Raw genomic sequence first — 16,309 nt, 5'->3', positions numbered from 1 at the left:
ACGGGCAGGAGGGAGAAGGACCGTACCGCGTTGTGAGGGGAAATTATAATATATTTTGTGCAAGAGGCATAGCCGAGTAACGTTTCGGTGGATTTCGAGGGTGGGCAGGTTAAGAGATTGTTTTATACTGGTAATACTTAAGCGGGGGCTGTACTGTGAGGAAATAAATCTAGCGGCACGATTCTGAATTGATTCAAGTGAGTCGATCAAGTAATTTTGGTGGGGGCTCCAAATAGCCGACGCATATTCAAGTTGACTACGTGTAAAAGTTTCATAAGCCAGTTTACGGATTTGGGGGGGGACAGAAGGTTAGCGATCTTTTGATATATCCAAGTGATTTAGCCGAGGCGGCGGTTAATTGCTGTATGTGATCGCACCATGTTAGATTGCTTGATATCACTACTCCGAGGTATCGATACGAATCAGCCTGGGTCAGGAAATTGGAGTTTACCGAATACTGGAAAGAAAAGTTACTGCGCTTGCGCGAAACGTGCATGACTTTACATTTATTTATATTTAATTGCATCAGCCATCGTGAACACCATTTTTGTATGTTAGATAAGTCATTTTGAAGAATATTTTGGTCAGAGCTACTTGAAATGCGGCGGTAAAGTACACAGTCATCTGCGAACACGCGAATGGTTGATGAGATTTCGTCTGGAATGTCATTAATAAAGATTAGAAATAGAAGTGGCCCAAGTACTGACCCTTGCGGAACACCGGATATTACCTTCACGTGAGTTGATTGGTGATTCTCCACAACAGTAAATTGAACCCTATCGGTGAGGAAATTTTTAATCCAAGCTATAATTAATGGGTCAATGCTGAGGGAGGAAAGTTTACTTATAAGACGCTGATGGGGGACATGATCGAATGCTTTGAAAAGTCAAGCTATATTACGTCGGTTTGAAAGGAGGAGTCAAGGTTAAAATGAAGATCAGTAGTAAATTCATACAGCTGCGTCTCGCACGAGAGTCCTCACTGGAACCCATGCTGGTTGCGAAAAAAGAAAGAATTTAGGTCCAAATGCGTTGCGATGTGGGAGTAGATTACGTGTTCTAGGAGCTTGCAGGTGATGCATGTTAGAGAAATTGGGCAGTAGTTTGAGGGGTCTGAACGGTTTCCGGATTTGTGTACTGGGGTGACCTTGCTTATTTTCCAGTCCCTTGGAATGACACCAGTGTCCAGAGATTGGTTAAAAATGATTTGTAAGATATGACTGGATATTAGTTTGGTGCTTTTCAAAATTTTCGCAGGAATGTTATCCAGACCTGGGGCACTCGAGAACTTAAGGTTGTCAATTATCTTCATGATTCCTTCGCTCGTGACATTGACAGGGGGCATTTCTGGGAAGTTTCTAGGCGGTAAAAAGGGGATGTTGGTGTCGGCTTCATGGGTAAAGACAGTTGAGAAATACGAATTCATGACTTCCGCGCAATCAGGAGTGACTACCGAACCATCGGGGTTAGCTAGGGAAACTTTACCCGCAGCGGTGGTTTTAGGAGACAAGTACTTCCAAAATTTCTGCAGGTTGACACGACGGATGTCAAGCAAATCATGACTGAAAAATTTACCCGCCGCGGTGGCTCAGTGGCTAAGGCGTTGCGCTGCTGAGCACGAGGTCGCGGGTTCGATTCCCGGCTGCGGCGGCCGCTTTTCTGATGGAGGCGAAAAGCAAAAACGCCCGTGTGTACGAGATTTCGGCGCACGTTAAAGATCCCCAGGTGGTCAAAATTAATCCGGAGCCCTCCACTACGGCGCGCCTCATCGCCTGCGTTGCCTCGGCGCGTTAAACCCTACAATCAATCAATCAATGACTCAAAAATTTTCTTTTTGAATTCTTTAAAGGGACACTGAAGTGAATTTGTCAAGCTCCCGTTTTTGCTTGCACTGCGTAGACTGGCTCAAATTAGCACACTTTTCATCGTTTATTCGGTTGACAAATCGGTAATTATTTTACAAAGCGCGAAAAAAGAAAAACTAGCATGCGCGGTTTGCGGCGGCCGCACCAACTAAAGCTGTGACGTTAGGAGGAGCGGGCACCGTGATTGGACGATGCCCAAGATGAGCAACCAAACAAGTTTCGGTTTCGGTTTCGGTTCTGTAAAACACAACCGTTGGCGTTGTTGGATGGGCATTCTCAATAACTCAGTAATCATCGTACCGCGCTTCTGCCATGTTGTCAGCTGTAAAAATGCATAAAGATAAGCCTCCTAGGACGGATTGGAATCGTAGCATTCACTAGTCGAAACCTACGCAGTGCATGAACGCCCTCCGCGTACCCGCAGACGCCCAAATGTCATGCGCTTTTCCCCCATATTTGGAGCTTGCCTCCCTCATGCCTGTGTCGTAAAAAGCATGTTCGCACCAGGCCAAGGGTCTGTTCATTCTGGCCTGTGCCCACTGCCTGCAAGCAGTCGGTGCTTATGGCAACAGCACGCCAACGAGAACTCGCTAGCGCGCCAGTGCCAGCCTGCGCGTTTTGTGAACTAGTTCGTGGAGCCATGAACGTTGCGGCCCAAAAAAAGGTGAACTCAATATAGAAAACATCGGCGGTAAACGAAAAAGTTAACTTACAAAAAAAAAAAAAAAAAAAGCACGTACCCGCGGGGATTCGAACTCGTGACTTGCAAAGTACTTGCGGTGGCATACCTAGCAACCCAGACCGCTCGGCCACGGAGCAGGCTCCGCTGGCATTGCTAATATAGGGTATATATTGTACAACCAGTTTACACTTTTCTTTAGTTTTGGCATTTCAAGCAGCTTAGGTGACTATTTGTTGTATTGCGCTCGTGCAGTAAGCGTCGCCCGAGTTTCCACAATAGCTCACGTCTAGCAATTGCATTTCGTAGACAGCAAAGCGTTCGCAAATGCGTAGTCGTGCTGCTGACCGGTGTGCTTGTTCGCCCAGCGCAAAAAAGTGCTTCCCGCACCCTAGTTTTACGCTGTACGGTAAAAATATCAGTTGATTTTATTTCCTTAGTACTTATATTGACTTCGCTGACTCTTCTCCCGCCTTCAAGAGGCCTTATATTTTCCTACTGGCATACCAGTCAGCGAAGCGTCGCATGTGCGCTTGTGCAGCGCTTGTGTGAAGCGACCTTGACTTGGAGCTAGATACAGTGTACAAACTAACCAAGTAAAGAAAGGCAAAATCTACCATTCACAAACGTGTCCTGGCTTCGTTTCAACTGAGCGAACAAATTGCGACGACCCGTCGGCGGACGAAACGCTGGGCCGACTGACTCTGTCTGAAGGCCGGGGAGCCGTGCAGTAGCGCAGCCAATTGCCAGCTTATCCCCTCCCCTCCTGACGTCACACGAAAACGCCGCAGAAAATGGGCGAGCGTAAAGAGAGGAGGACAGCATTTTCGAATTAATTTTTCTACTAAATAAAATCGCGTAAACGCGCCCAGGGTGGTCGGGGTCGATAACAGGGGGTCGATAACAGGCGATTAGTATTGTTCTGCTTGTTGGAAAGTTGAGGTTAATGCACATGATTTCATGGCGGCAATCTATATCGATCCTTGACGAGGGCAAACTAGGCTTTGTGAGTACCACAACACCCCGCCTTCGTGGCGTCCAAGCCTATCTAGTTGGTGAATAGTGTACGATGATGTCGTGGAAAGTAGTGCATTATCCTGAATGTCTGGGTTTCGCCATGATTCAGTGAATATGGCGAGATCAGTACTGTTATCTTCCAGGAGGGCTTCTACAGTTTCTTTCTTGGGCATGTAGCTCCGAACGTTAGTGAGCATTACGGTTGTGTCATGAGAAGCTGAAATGGCTTGAAAAGGTTTTCTTGGTGCATTAAGGTTGGAGAGAGCGGGCTTTTGGGCACGTTGCGATTGCTGTGAGGTTAGTTCGATGACAGAATCAGTGGCTGCGTTGTAGACGTAGTGCTTCTTATCGATGGTGAGTTTGTCAAAGCGGATTTTGAACATCGCGTTGCTCTGCTGACCGAAAGCGTATAACTTTTGTCTGGCGACGCGCACACGTGCTGAGTAGTCCTCCCGTATGAAGAAGGGCGTGTCCTTTAATTGCCAAGAAAACTGTAGGATTTTGGATTTGTCCTTGTAATGCGCTAATTTTACGACAATTGGGCGCGTCTTATCGGCGCGGTAACGACCGAGTTGATGAGCCCGCTCTATTTCCGCGTCACTGACATTTATACGGAGGTTTGTAGTGCAAAAAGAAACGATTTTTGCCTCAGATTCGGCCCAGGTTTCAGTATTTTCATCTGCAATACCAAAGAACAAAAGATTTGAATGGCGTTGGCGGTTTTCAGTGTCGTCGCACTTGTCAGCAAGTTGTTTTAGTTCAGAAGACAACGAAGCGATTTCAGTGGTTGTGGGAGGGTCTAGGGAAGGGGTGTTACGCTGGTTTGTTTCGATTTTTTTTCAAGCACTTCAACACGAGAAGAGAGGCTGCCAATCAGGTTTTCTATGCTAGTATGGGTCGAGCGGGCAGATGCAAGGTCAGTTTCAATAGCAGTATGTGCAAGTTCGAGGCGGGATAACCTTTCTGCTATACTTTCTAAAGTTACGGGTCCACCAATAGAATCGGGTCCGGGGTTCACTTCAACGTCACCCGACATAATTAGAAGTAGGTTGATGAGGTGGCTGGTGACACAGTATTCGAAGAGTCACTTAAACAATGATCTGCGACAACAATCAAGCAGTTCGGTGGGGCACGACACCGCTATTAAAAAGGGATCGTTGGATCGTATACAAAACGCGTAGGGTACGCGACCAACCTGCACGAGGAGTGAAAATTTTGAGGCCATGCTCGCTGCGGTAGCGTGCCCCAACTGGCTCTGGAGAGGGGAGGGCTTTTGTAGTCCGTCCGCTGAGTCGCCGGCGCTGATTGTGGCATGTGGTTGCCAGACCAGGAAGCGGGGAATGTCCGGAACCGGTGGGCAGGGAAGGTAGGTGCGGATTTCCGCGTTGACAGGCAGGGGTGGCAGGGGAGTGAGCCTTGTCGTTGGAACGACGAGGCGGACCGGGCATGCGTCAGGGTTGAGGATGCAAAGGGCCGGAGTTGCAGACCATGACAGGAGGGCCTACACGAGGAGCGAAAATTTTGAGGCCATGCTCGCTGCAGTAGTGTGCCCTCGCTGCGGTAGCGTGCGGTAGCGTGCGGTAGCATGTACATGGTATCCGGAGATCCGGGAATCCCCCAACATGGCGGAAGCGCACGCGGTTCCCGCAAGAGGGCGCCGGTTTTTGCATAAGGTCTATAACCCGCACCAGAAATGCGAAAATTTTATTGGCGAAGTAGGGGTGCGGTAATGCGCGGGATTTTTCCTTTAGTGCAGCTTCACGGCAATGCACGTTGTGTTGTGAAGCTCCTACGCAGTAACACTGACTAAGCCTTCCATGGCAGCGATTGCGCGAAGCATGTAAGGACAAGGACGAAAAAACAAGGACGAGCGCACTCTAACAACGGAATTTTATTAGTGAAGTGTGACTTTTGCCTTGCAGTCAGTGCATTCTGCTTGCTAAATATACACTTTTTCTGTCTACATAGTCTAATAGTCTGTGATGTCTTGCTTAAGCAGTAGCTTTGGTGCAGTTCCTGTATCAAATGTGCAAGCAATAGGCTAGTGTTTTTTGCAGGCTGAAAGTGGGGGTGCGGAATATATGCAGGGACGGGTTATACGCGCGGAAATACGGTATGACTGACCAAAAACTGTCATGTCACTTATGCCATCAAAGCAATTCTTTACTGCATAATGCCAAAATTTTAAAGACTACTTGCATCAACTGCCTTTTATGCGAGCTCCGTAAAAAAGTTCGCACTTGCGCTACCGAAGCATGGTCATTCGATTTGAACGTTTACTAACTCTACTGTATACGAAGCATTATCTTACTATTTGCTCACAAGCACGCTTTACGGGCAAAGTAAGTCCACATTTCCATACGTGTGCAATTTTTTCATCCACTATATGCACAACATGGGCAGTTTCAACATGTATATTTATATAGCTGCAACTTTGCGCACACCCCACAGGCAGCAGCTGATATCACGGAACAAATATACAAGGCTGCCTGTCCAACCATAAGAATAAGCTTACCAAGAAACATCCAACTTGAATACCCATGCAGGGTTATTGTGTTTTTTCGGCCATATATATTCTCAAAATGTTGCAACGTTGAGCCAATAATTTTAGCATACACTGAATAAGAAAGGTCTCAAAATATTTACGCTACCATTGATACAGGCTAAATAGCGTCATATTGCTTGATGTTGCAGCTCTTAGGCGTTGCTGCTCCGAGTGAGTATGTGAAAATAGAAAGAAGTGTCGTTGAACATGTGCAGACAAAATGCCTCAACAGAAAACTAGGTGATGGATGCTTATCAAAACAGCACTTAGAGAAGTTTGATGCACTTCTTGTGTGTGTGTGTGCATGTGTGAGAGAGAGAGTGTGTTCACGTGGAGTGAGAGGGAGAGACTGACTAGTGTCTAGAGGTCGGCACACAATGTCTAGTTATCGGCTAAGTCCCCATTCGCAGCAGAACTAGAAAGTAGTTGTACAATTTGTCAGTCAAGCCTCGCCGGCACTCGCCGATGTGCATGGGCAGCAGGGAAGGCTGTGGCGAGGAATACATTCCCAAACGCCACCAGTGGTGAATGATGTCACGTCACGTCCAAGATGGCTATGCCCAGGCAGCTGCGCTGTAAACCGTCTATAGAGGCACCAGTACATTTCGCTGTGATGTTCCTGGGCAGTAAGATTATTCGGCGATCGCCAATCGTGCAAAGGAGTCCCTGTGTAGTCAGGACCCAGTGAGAAGGTGGCTGGTTAGCTGCCACTGCTTCATCAGTTTTGCTTGATATCTGGCTTTTTTTTTTTTTTTTTTTCTCCAAGTGTGCATTATAATTGGCACTGTTTTTGTGGCCCCTTTGACGCAAACATCTGTGGTCTGAACTAAGCAATGCATGAATTGATTTCTCCTCACTTACAGTCACTGAGAAATACTGTAGAGGCCTTGCTTTGCATTACCTATGTTTAGCATAGCGTCAAAAGACTGAATGCTCAGGGTTTGGTAGCAAGTGTGTGTAAGGTGTAGCCGAGAAAGAAAGCCTACAGATGGAAGTGCGAGAACGGGTCGCCCTTTGTTCTCTAACCTCATTGTCATAGCGTTCCTCACCTGTCTTTGTCTCCTGCTCATATTAGTACCTGTGGAAGTTAGCAGGGGCATCGCCTTTTCTGAAGGGCTATACTTTGCAAATTTACATGAATGCTTATCGATTAACCTATAATGCAGGCTAAGCCAGTGAAGGCGGCGACCAAGGAGACAGGCCAGGCAGGAACTGCTGTCACAACCACTGCTGCCCCTGCGTCGTCGACGTTTACAACGCCACTGCCAACCACGGGGCCTCAGGAGCCTGGCCAGGCTACGGCGACGACTACGACTGCTGTGTTTGGTCTGGGGTCATCGTCCGTGTTTGCAGCTGCCGCCGGAAAAGCACCTGCCCAATCTGCATTTGGCCAGACAACTACGTCCGCAGCTTCAACGGCGTCATCACCGTTTGTATTTGGTTCTGTGGCAACATCTATAGCGTCACCCGTCATCAGCCAGGCATCTAGCACCCTTTCTTCAGCACAGCCTGCAGGGGAGACGGCATCTGGGGGTGTTCCAGCACCAGCAAAGACGGCTCCTTCCTCTGTGCCACAAGCCTTTGGTGGGCAGCAGGTGACTCCAGTGTTCTTTGGTGCACCGCAGACAACCACAACTACTGTTACAACATCGGGAACACTGAAGTTCGGACAAGTAACGACGACAACAGCTGCAGTGGTATCGCCACAACCCGCTTTTGGGCAAGCCGTTCCACCCAATTCAACATTGCCCGTAGTGTTTGGTGGCTCAGCTACGACCTCGGCTGCAACAAGCACGCCTTCATTGTTTGGTGGCGCAGCTACGACCTTGGCTGCAACAAGCACGCCTTCATTGTTTGGTGGCGCAGCTACGACCTCGGCTGCAACAAGCACGCCTTCATTGTTTGGTGGCGCAGCTACGACATCGGCTGCAACAAGCACGCCTTCATTGTTTGGTGGTGCAGCTACGACATCGGCTGCAACAAGCACGCCTTCATTGTTTGGTGGCGCAGCTACGACATCGGCTGCAACAAGCACGCCTTCATTGTTTGGTGGCTCAGCTACGGCATCAGCTGCTACAAGCACGCCTTCAGTGTTTGGCGGCGCAGCTGCGACATCAGCTGCAGCAAGCACACCGTCATTGTTTGGTGGGACTTCACTGACGTCCCCCGCAACAACTAGTACCACTAGCTCTCTCTGGAAGACGTCTGGTGCCCCTGCTTTCGGACAGCCTGCCGCTACTGCAGTTTTTAACCAAGCACCCACGTCGACACCGTCAGTTTTTGGCCAGCAGATGGGGGCATCGGCACCTTTTGGTCAGCCGCAAAGCACCTTCAAATTTGGCCAGACAGGAGTGGCGGCATCTGGTGCAAACACAACCTCGCCGTTTGGCCAAATGGTCCCAACTTCAGCAACAAGTTCCCCTGGTGCCCCCTTGTTTGGACAGAAGGGCACCTTTGGCTCCCCTCCAGGGCAACAGACACAGTCTCTGTTTGGCCAGAGTCAGAGGTAAGAGATGTTTTCCAACTGCTTGGTGCAGGCACCAAGGGACACACTTTCACTGAGTGTGTCTGAAGGTCGATTTCGAGGGTGCACAAATGTGCACACTACAGTCTACGCTCGTTACAGCGGATCCCGCAACAACGGACTTTCGGTTAGAATAGACCATTTCTGTTGGTTTGTCTGGTCCCTATGCATTTTAAATGGAGTCCACTCCACTCATAACGGACCCGGCTAGAGCAGGCTGTCGGCTACAACCAACTAAATTTTAGCCGAAAGTTGTTTCAACTGAATATCTAAGCGGACTTCCATGGGGCCGGCACCCGATATGCTTTTTCTTTGTTTAGTTTGGCAAGAAAACTGTTATGTCTGGCTACATTGCTGGCAGCTGGGTCGTTGGCGCATCCAAGTCAAGCCAGTGCCAGTGGCTTTTTTATTGTGCGACCAGCGGCATGAGCAGCAGGGTAGCTGATTTCAATGTCAGATAAATTAAGCGTAATTAACGCTGTCGAACATGGGGATAAACAGGCCAACATTGCCAGAACTACAGGCCTGTCTAAGCAGACGGTCCGCACTACCATCAAGAACAAGGCCACTGCCGATAAACGCGACTCCGGTGAGATTGAAAACAGCGCTATCGAATATGCAAAGTGGTGCACCCGGAGGCGAGTCTGCCCTCGTCAGTTTTTTTTATATAGTAAAAAACTCGGGTTCAGTGGAGTTTGGTCTTTATTATTCCCACACATGCATCGTTCCCGTTCCGTTCAGTGAAAAAGGGAAGAAATGCCCCAGCCCACTGTTAGGTTCCCATGGCTATTAGGTGTCCATCCATTGTGTGCAATCTGCCAGTAACCGTGCGCAAGTCCAACTGGTCTAACTTTCGATTTCACAGCTGTCCATCATCAGATTATTTCATAACAGCTGTTTTAATGACCAGACTAAAATCGTTAAAAATGTGGAAGCTGCCTTGGGGGAACATCAGGCAGTGTTCCGATTTGTTTGACGAACGGTTTCGGGAAAACCTGCCTCGTCGTGAAGAGATTTAAAAAAGCCTAGCTAATTCTGATGGCCACGGCTGATGTTTTATAGCTGGTTAATAATTGCGCCTAGTCATACTCTTGCTTTATTTGCTCAGCTTATCATGCGTCTTTACACGCTTGACCGCATGCGCTAGGCCTTTTCCAAGGGTCGGTGCTAAGCTTTGGAAACGGTGTTTACGCAATTCTTTGCCTTTGCGCGAACACTGTGCAGAGGTGCTGCAGGCGTGTAGAAAGAACATAACGAAACCCCCGCAATAACGAAACCGCCGGGGAAAGCCAGAATATTCATTTTTTGCCCTGGCCCTCAGCATCGAATATGTCCGATCATGCAAGCGAAGCCCAGCTTCTTCTGTTTACGAACTTTGCCAGAAACAGTGGCACCTCGTTGAACCAATACTGTTTAGAAAACTAAGTGAGCACCGCTCTGTTGACGTCCAGAAAGGCCACAGCTGTCACTGTTTTGTTTTGTACACGTGCGCCATTGAGAACTGGTGGGATCCTTGCTTTTCAAAATGGTTGAGCAAGCTGCAGGCGTTTCCAAACTTGTCGGTGCCATCCTACCTTTATACTCCCTTCCTCCACTTGGGCCACCCGCCGCGGTGGCTCAGTGGCTAAGGCGTTGTGCTGCTGAGCACGAGGTCGCGGGTTCGATTCCCGGCCGCGGCGGCTGCTTTTCTGATGGAGGCGAAAAGCAAAAACACCCGTGTGTACGAGATTTCGGCGCACATTAAAGATCCCCAGGTGGTCTAAATTAATCCGGAGCCCTCCGCTATGGCACGCCTCATCGCCTGCGTTGCGTCGGCGCGTTAAACCCTACAATCAATCAATCAATCCTCCACTTGGGCCACTGACTTGGGCGATGATGGCTGCCTTATCTCGTAGCGATAAAAACCTCCACTTTTGGGCTGGCGAAGGCATCTTACTGAGAGCAAACATGCCGATCGCCGCACACAAACAAACGCTCGCACGCTGTTCAACGGTAGTGGGCTAGCGTAGCCCAAGCCAAAGCTGCGACTTGTGTCGCCCCTTGATGGTGCCACTGCGAGGCAGCCTCCACGGCCGCCGGCTACACGATCTTTTGTAAACAAATGTGGCGGCGGCCATTCAGGCATGCTGTGGCAGAAGTTTACGCACTTTGAGTCCAAAAATAATGCATTTGTGCACTTTCTGGACAGTTAACTTCCAGTGGGTAGGTAAAATGCCGACCAAAGTTGCACCGAATTTCGTTAACGCGGGATCAGTTTCCAAAAACGTTTCGTTGCCGCCAGATATAAAATACATGGGCGTCTATGGACGTTCGCCGGGGATGCGAAAATATTTCGTTGCTGCACGAATTTCGTACCAGCGGGATTTCGTTATCTTGGGGTCCGACTGTATATGCAATATCGGTCAAAGTACCCACTTTAGGGCTCATAGCACCCCACCCCCCCACCCCTGTCGGATACTGCATACTTCGGCTACAGCGGACGTTTTTTTCCGGATTAACACGGCCCGTTGTAACGGGCGTAGACTGTATTAACAAAAGCTTTTATTTCAAGCGTACTTTTGTCGGTAGCTCAATAAGTGTTGAAAAATGCTGAATAGAAATGAGAGGAGAGAAGAAATATGTTAGTGCAGCGGAGGACACCTATTGCGTGTTGGTAGAATTCACGAACATAGAGTCTGGGTTCAAGAGTATACAAATTGGAAGCTCTGTCACCTCGGCCGTCAAGGGAGCTTGACCTCTGCAACAAATGTGTGCTTGGGTGTATGTAAGCTACACCAAAGTTAACATGAGGGTCTTCGTGTGCTGTTCAGGCATGTTTACTTCTGTAATGGCGTTCATAGGCTGAGATGATGAATAGTTCACAGCAGCATGCTTAGGATCCAGCCTGTTTAAAGTCGAGGGTTTCTTTATTGCTAAGTTATGTCTGCTAGTTCCAAGTTCGCGTAGGCAGAACTTGGTGTCTCGAGAATGTTTTCTGAAATTCACATTATCTACAGGCTGTGGTCATTTCTAAAGATTTCTAATTTAAAACATTGCACCTTACTGGCAAAGCATAATGCAGAGGTTCTGTCAGCACTCTGCTTTTAAAAGTACTAAGCTACTGCACAGGCGCGGAAAAAAAAATGTTCGTTAGGTCTCAGCATCACCTTTTAAAAGTGCCCACTGTTACTTATTTGCTGCTCGAATAATTCAACTTAAAAGACACTGAAGAGAATTATAAACATATTACGGTTACTGTATCAGGTTACATTCTAGAATACTTAGGCCATGTTTTCAGTTCCGTAGGCTGATTTGCACGCATTTTTGCGCAAGGAAAGTCCACTCCAAAGTGCTGTCTCGCGCAGTTCTCCAGTCAATTTTATGTTGATTGCAACAAAGCACTGGTCAGCCCACAGAGCAGAATTTAACAGGTTATGGGCAGTTTAGACCATATGAACTTTCTGTAAACGAACAAAAAGCCGGTATAAAATGTGAAGCTCATGAAAATTCACAAGTTTTGAACGCTGAAATAGCCAAAGGCCAACTTTTGCAGGCCAGTGTGACATGATTGCGCTTCTTTGCGATGCGGATTGCGGTTGTACAAGATGCTGCCACAAATGATGTGGCATTTTCATGTCTTCCGGGCTTTACTAATTAACTGAGCTTCAGTACGTCTAACAGAAAAACGAAGGATCACTGGATTTTGACTCTGCAATGCAAATAAGTTTGGTAAATTCAATTCAGTGTGCCTTTAAAATTTCAGGAAAAAAAAACCATGTGCTGAGAATACGTAAACAGCTATTTAGTGTACTAAATACTGTTGGAATAAATTGAAGCACCACCATCATTGCTACACAGTAAACCACATGCCCTAAACTGTAGTCATTAGTTGCTGTGTTGTTATCAGGCAGGGATCCACGGGGCCTTTACTTCAAATTCTGATTTCAGTGCCTGTTGAGGGAGCGAACTGTGTGCTGCTAAAGGGAACATGGCTACTGGTAGTTTGGAAGAAGACATTCCGCAGCTTTTACGCGTTGCCACGGCTTTTGTAAATACTGTATTCACACTTAGTCAATGCTCTTTAGCACTGCCTAGAATCTCCGTTAAAGAAGAACTATTGTAGCCACTTATATCCGCAACCATAGCCATCTGAAGCATTAACAACAGGCCGCCATTTTGATCATGCTTGCTCAGTGTTCTCTAATGCATTGGGAACAGTTAACTCAGCTTTGCACTACAATTCCACCTTCTTGGAGCTGTCAGTGCTGTTACATTAATAGAGGTGTTATTGTAGTGCCACCTTTAACACGGAAAGTTGTGCTGGCGGCCGAGAACTCATTGAAATGGTGGCCACAGGCTCCGTCAAAAAATCGGCATTGCAATTGCACTTGACAGCAGTCGTCACCTGTTTTGGAGCTTATATTTGAGAAGTTTTTTTCCTGGACTTCTGAATCTCAAGGGTCAGCTTAAAAGTGGGGCCAGCCTAGCTTAGGGTAAATACAGTACTGAGCCACGTTAGTGATGAGCAGGTGAGGTTGCGAGGTCATGCACCTGCACATTGTGTAGCAGTACCAAGGGGGGAATCCAACAGATGACGGCACTCCCAAGAGTGATACCCTGACTACAGTAAAACCTCGTTACAAGAGACACTCAAGGGAACCAAAAAACGTGTCTCTTGTAACCAAGGTCTCTTGTATGCAATGTTGCTAACATGGCGAACATAGGAAAACCAACCAAACTGCCTTCATTCAAATGTCTCTTATAACCAAGTGTCTCTTATAACAGTGTCTCTTGTAACGAGGTTTTACTGTATTTCAGACCACTGGTATAGGTGCCAAAGAAAGAAAGGAGGGGATGTTCAAGGCTTCTTGATTTGCACGTATGCCAATGCAAGAACTTTGACAGCCAGCTGCAGAAGGCTAGATGGTACTGCTGAGAAAGCAATATGTGGACCCTTGCCATAACGCAGCCAGTGAGGTGTGGCATGCAAATTTGGTACACAGGGGAATTCAGTAAGCATGGGAGAGCCATGAAATGGTGAAGATAGCGTGGATGCAGACAGGTACGGTGGGGAGTCAATATATAACAGATGTTCACGCTTTCGGCGGGTCAGCCCTTCACAATAAACTTTTTGAATGTCAGTACATTTCAAATAATTCTTTCCAAAACGTGTTCATTTCCACTGGAACTGCAGTAAAATATGAATGTAGAGCGGTAACTCTGAAAATGAAGCTATTTTGTTATATCAAGATCTGGTAGTTTTTACATTCGATGAGCACTCATTATTAGTGAATCTCTTGTGCTTCCATTGTCTACCTTGTTGTCAGGTTCTCTCACTTTGGTGAAGCTTCAGGGGCGTATTTTTTATTCAGAAAGCTCTTCTCTAATTTATCACAGAACATTATCGGGATGGAGGGTGAATGTCCTTCTTCGCATGCACTGCAGATGCACTAGGCATAGTGTTCGAACTTGGTTTCAGAGATGGGCTGCTGTGCTTTGTGCGAGACATCCAGGAACATATTGCAGTGGAGCGTGTGGGCTGTACGTTTTTCTTGCATAGAGGGTGAATTCTGAAGTGGTGGGATAATTTTGCAATTCATGCAGCCCATTAATGCCAGATTGTGTCTCTCTCTCTCTCTCTCTCTCTCTTTTTTATTTTTTATTTTTTTTTTTAAGGAGCTGCAGCTTCTGTCAGTAATTGTAAGTTACAATCAGTGGTTGGCAGAAATTGCATTGCTTGCTAAGAGTTTTGTTTTCGATTTGAGGCCAGGAACAAAAACGCCCCGATGTACAATATTTCAACGCACATGTTGAAGGCTCGTAGGAACTGTAGATTATTTGTAGCCCTCCACCACTGTGGTTCGTGTAACTCTACTCGGCCGAGCTAAAAGTGTCTTTGCTGTGTGCCAGAGTGGGCTCACTCCTCTGTCCTGGTGCTGCTGGGCACTTGGGCTCTTGCCACTTGGTGGCCATTTTGCTCTCCTCACAACCGTTTAACAATCCACGCGCTACTGAGCAGCGAGAAAAACTTGTACATTTCATCTGCCACCCCCTGCATCTGCATTGTAAAAAATGTGACGTGTTGAGTGTTAACGTGGTAAAAAGGAAAGGGGGGGGGGGGTGCCAAAGCGATTCTTAACGGGCTGAAAGTGCACCGTTTGCACCTCAGCACGCCACCTGTCAGGCAGTGTACACACTCTGTTGGGCCCATTGCAGCCTCTTTGGCCAGCCCAGCACTCCAGCATTTGGCCAGCCCCAGGCTGTGAGGTAAATGTCGATTCCCTGCAAGAAGTAGTGCACACTGTCTTAAAAGCATGCCCAGCCGTTAGTGAACCTTCTTAAGTGTGTGTGTACCATGGATGCACGCGTGCATGTTCAGTCCAAGCATGTGGATGTGAAAATGCATGTTTTGTTTGAGGAAAAGTTGAACTGGTTGAGCTGGAAAAGAAATTTTCCAAGTGCACATTTTTCGGGATTTTATACGGGCTTTCTGAAAGCACACACTCCCCCCCCCCCCCCCCCTCTTCAGTCTGCAGCCATCATCATCATCACCAGCCTATCTACGCCCACTGCAGGGCAAAGGCCTCTCCCATTATTCTCCAATTACCTCGGTCCTGTGCCAACTGTGACCAATTTATCCCCGCAAACTTCTTGATCTCATCTGCCCATCTAACTTTCTGCCGCCCCCTGCAACGCTTGCCTTCTCTAGCCAAGCTCTGTTAAACAGTTCTCATTGTTTTTCATAGCTTGTCACTTATCTAAGGTGGTAATACTGAAGAACGCTTAACTGAGCAACAATAGCATGCTGTGTTTGCAGCCTTTTTATATTGGCAAAGCTACAGTGAAAAATGTAGTGTGACTGCACCGCTGTATCTCAAGTGCATAAAAGTTCAAAGTTTTAGTGGGAGGCAGTCATAAAAATTCTGAGCCTGACAATTTTGGATGAGGTATATATGCCTTAAAATTTATGCGAGATAATCAGAAAGCTCATGCAACTTTGCAGACCAAAGCACAGCAAGTTATTCAGGGCCACTGTCCTCATCAAGTCTATAACAAAATAGTGTTGTAAAGAAGTTGAAAGGAACTGTAAGGTATTTTGTTACATTCTGTTTAACATTTAACTGTAGCCGGGACAGCTGGAAAATTTGATGCATGTGCTGGCGATGGCATCATGTGATGCCCACTTATAGGCAGAGGAATGGAGTGTATTGTGTTGTGGGGTGTGCATTCCTCCTTTCCCTCTCATATGGTTGGCACACTTCTGACAGGCCATGTTAGGTTATATTGAGAAGCACTGAAACTTCTGCCAGTGAAGGTTGCTAAAAGTGGTAAAACACACAGCCAGCACTCAGTCTTCCTGCCATACTGAAGCCCACTGATGGTCCTGCAGCTAGCTGCATTGATGAACTGGATTGGCTGTAGCAAGCCCTTTACCTCATGTTGTTGCTTACACTCAAAAAGAGCCATTAACCCTTTGAGGGTCAAATTTTTTCGTCAAATGCGACCCCCCAGGGTCGATTTTTTTTATTGCTGATTTAAATTCTTCGGATAAATCTATTTCGAGAAAAAATTATCGTAATTTTTTTAGGGTGACTATAAAGTGACAAAAAAATCGTTTGTGTTGTTACATGCATGTGGTTTATTCATGAGTAAGACAAGAAAAATTCTAAATAATAACGAGAGAGTAACAAGCCGGCACCT

General features: G+C 47.1%; 1 protein-coding gene across 6 annotated transcripts in view; it reads left to right on the top strand.

Moving 5' to 3' along the window:
* The window catches only part of Nup214 (nuclear pore complex protein Nup214), a 221,979-nt gene that overhangs the window by 157,301 nt on the left and 48,369 nt on the right, over positions 1-16,309 (top strand). For 5 of the 6 annotated variants that reach the window (XM_077673352.1, XM_077673339.1, XM_077673343.1 and 2 more), the window contains 2 exons: positions 7,272-8,611; positions 14,825-14,875. In XM_077673352.1, coding sequence (XP_077529478.1) covers positions 7,272-8,611; positions 14,825-14,875 — 1,391 coding nt within the window. The remainder of the gene's footprint in view (positions 1-7,271; positions 8,612-14,824; positions 14,876-16,309) is intronic. The other variant, XM_077673356.1, reaches the window with a different exon arrangement.

This window comes from Haemaphysalis longicornis, unplaced genomic scaffold (assembly GCF_048455015.1).
Source record: "Haemaphysalis longicornis isolate Haplotype H1 unplaced genomic scaffold, Haemaphysalis longicornis Haplotype H1 scaffold_1, whole genome shotgun sequence".
Lineage (NCBI taxonomy): Eukaryota > Metazoa > Arthropoda > Arachnida > Ixodida > Ixodidae > Haemaphysalis > Haemaphysalis longicornis.
The sequence above is the reverse complement of the archived record's forward strand: the minus strand, read 5'-3'. Positions and strand labels throughout refer to the sequence as shown.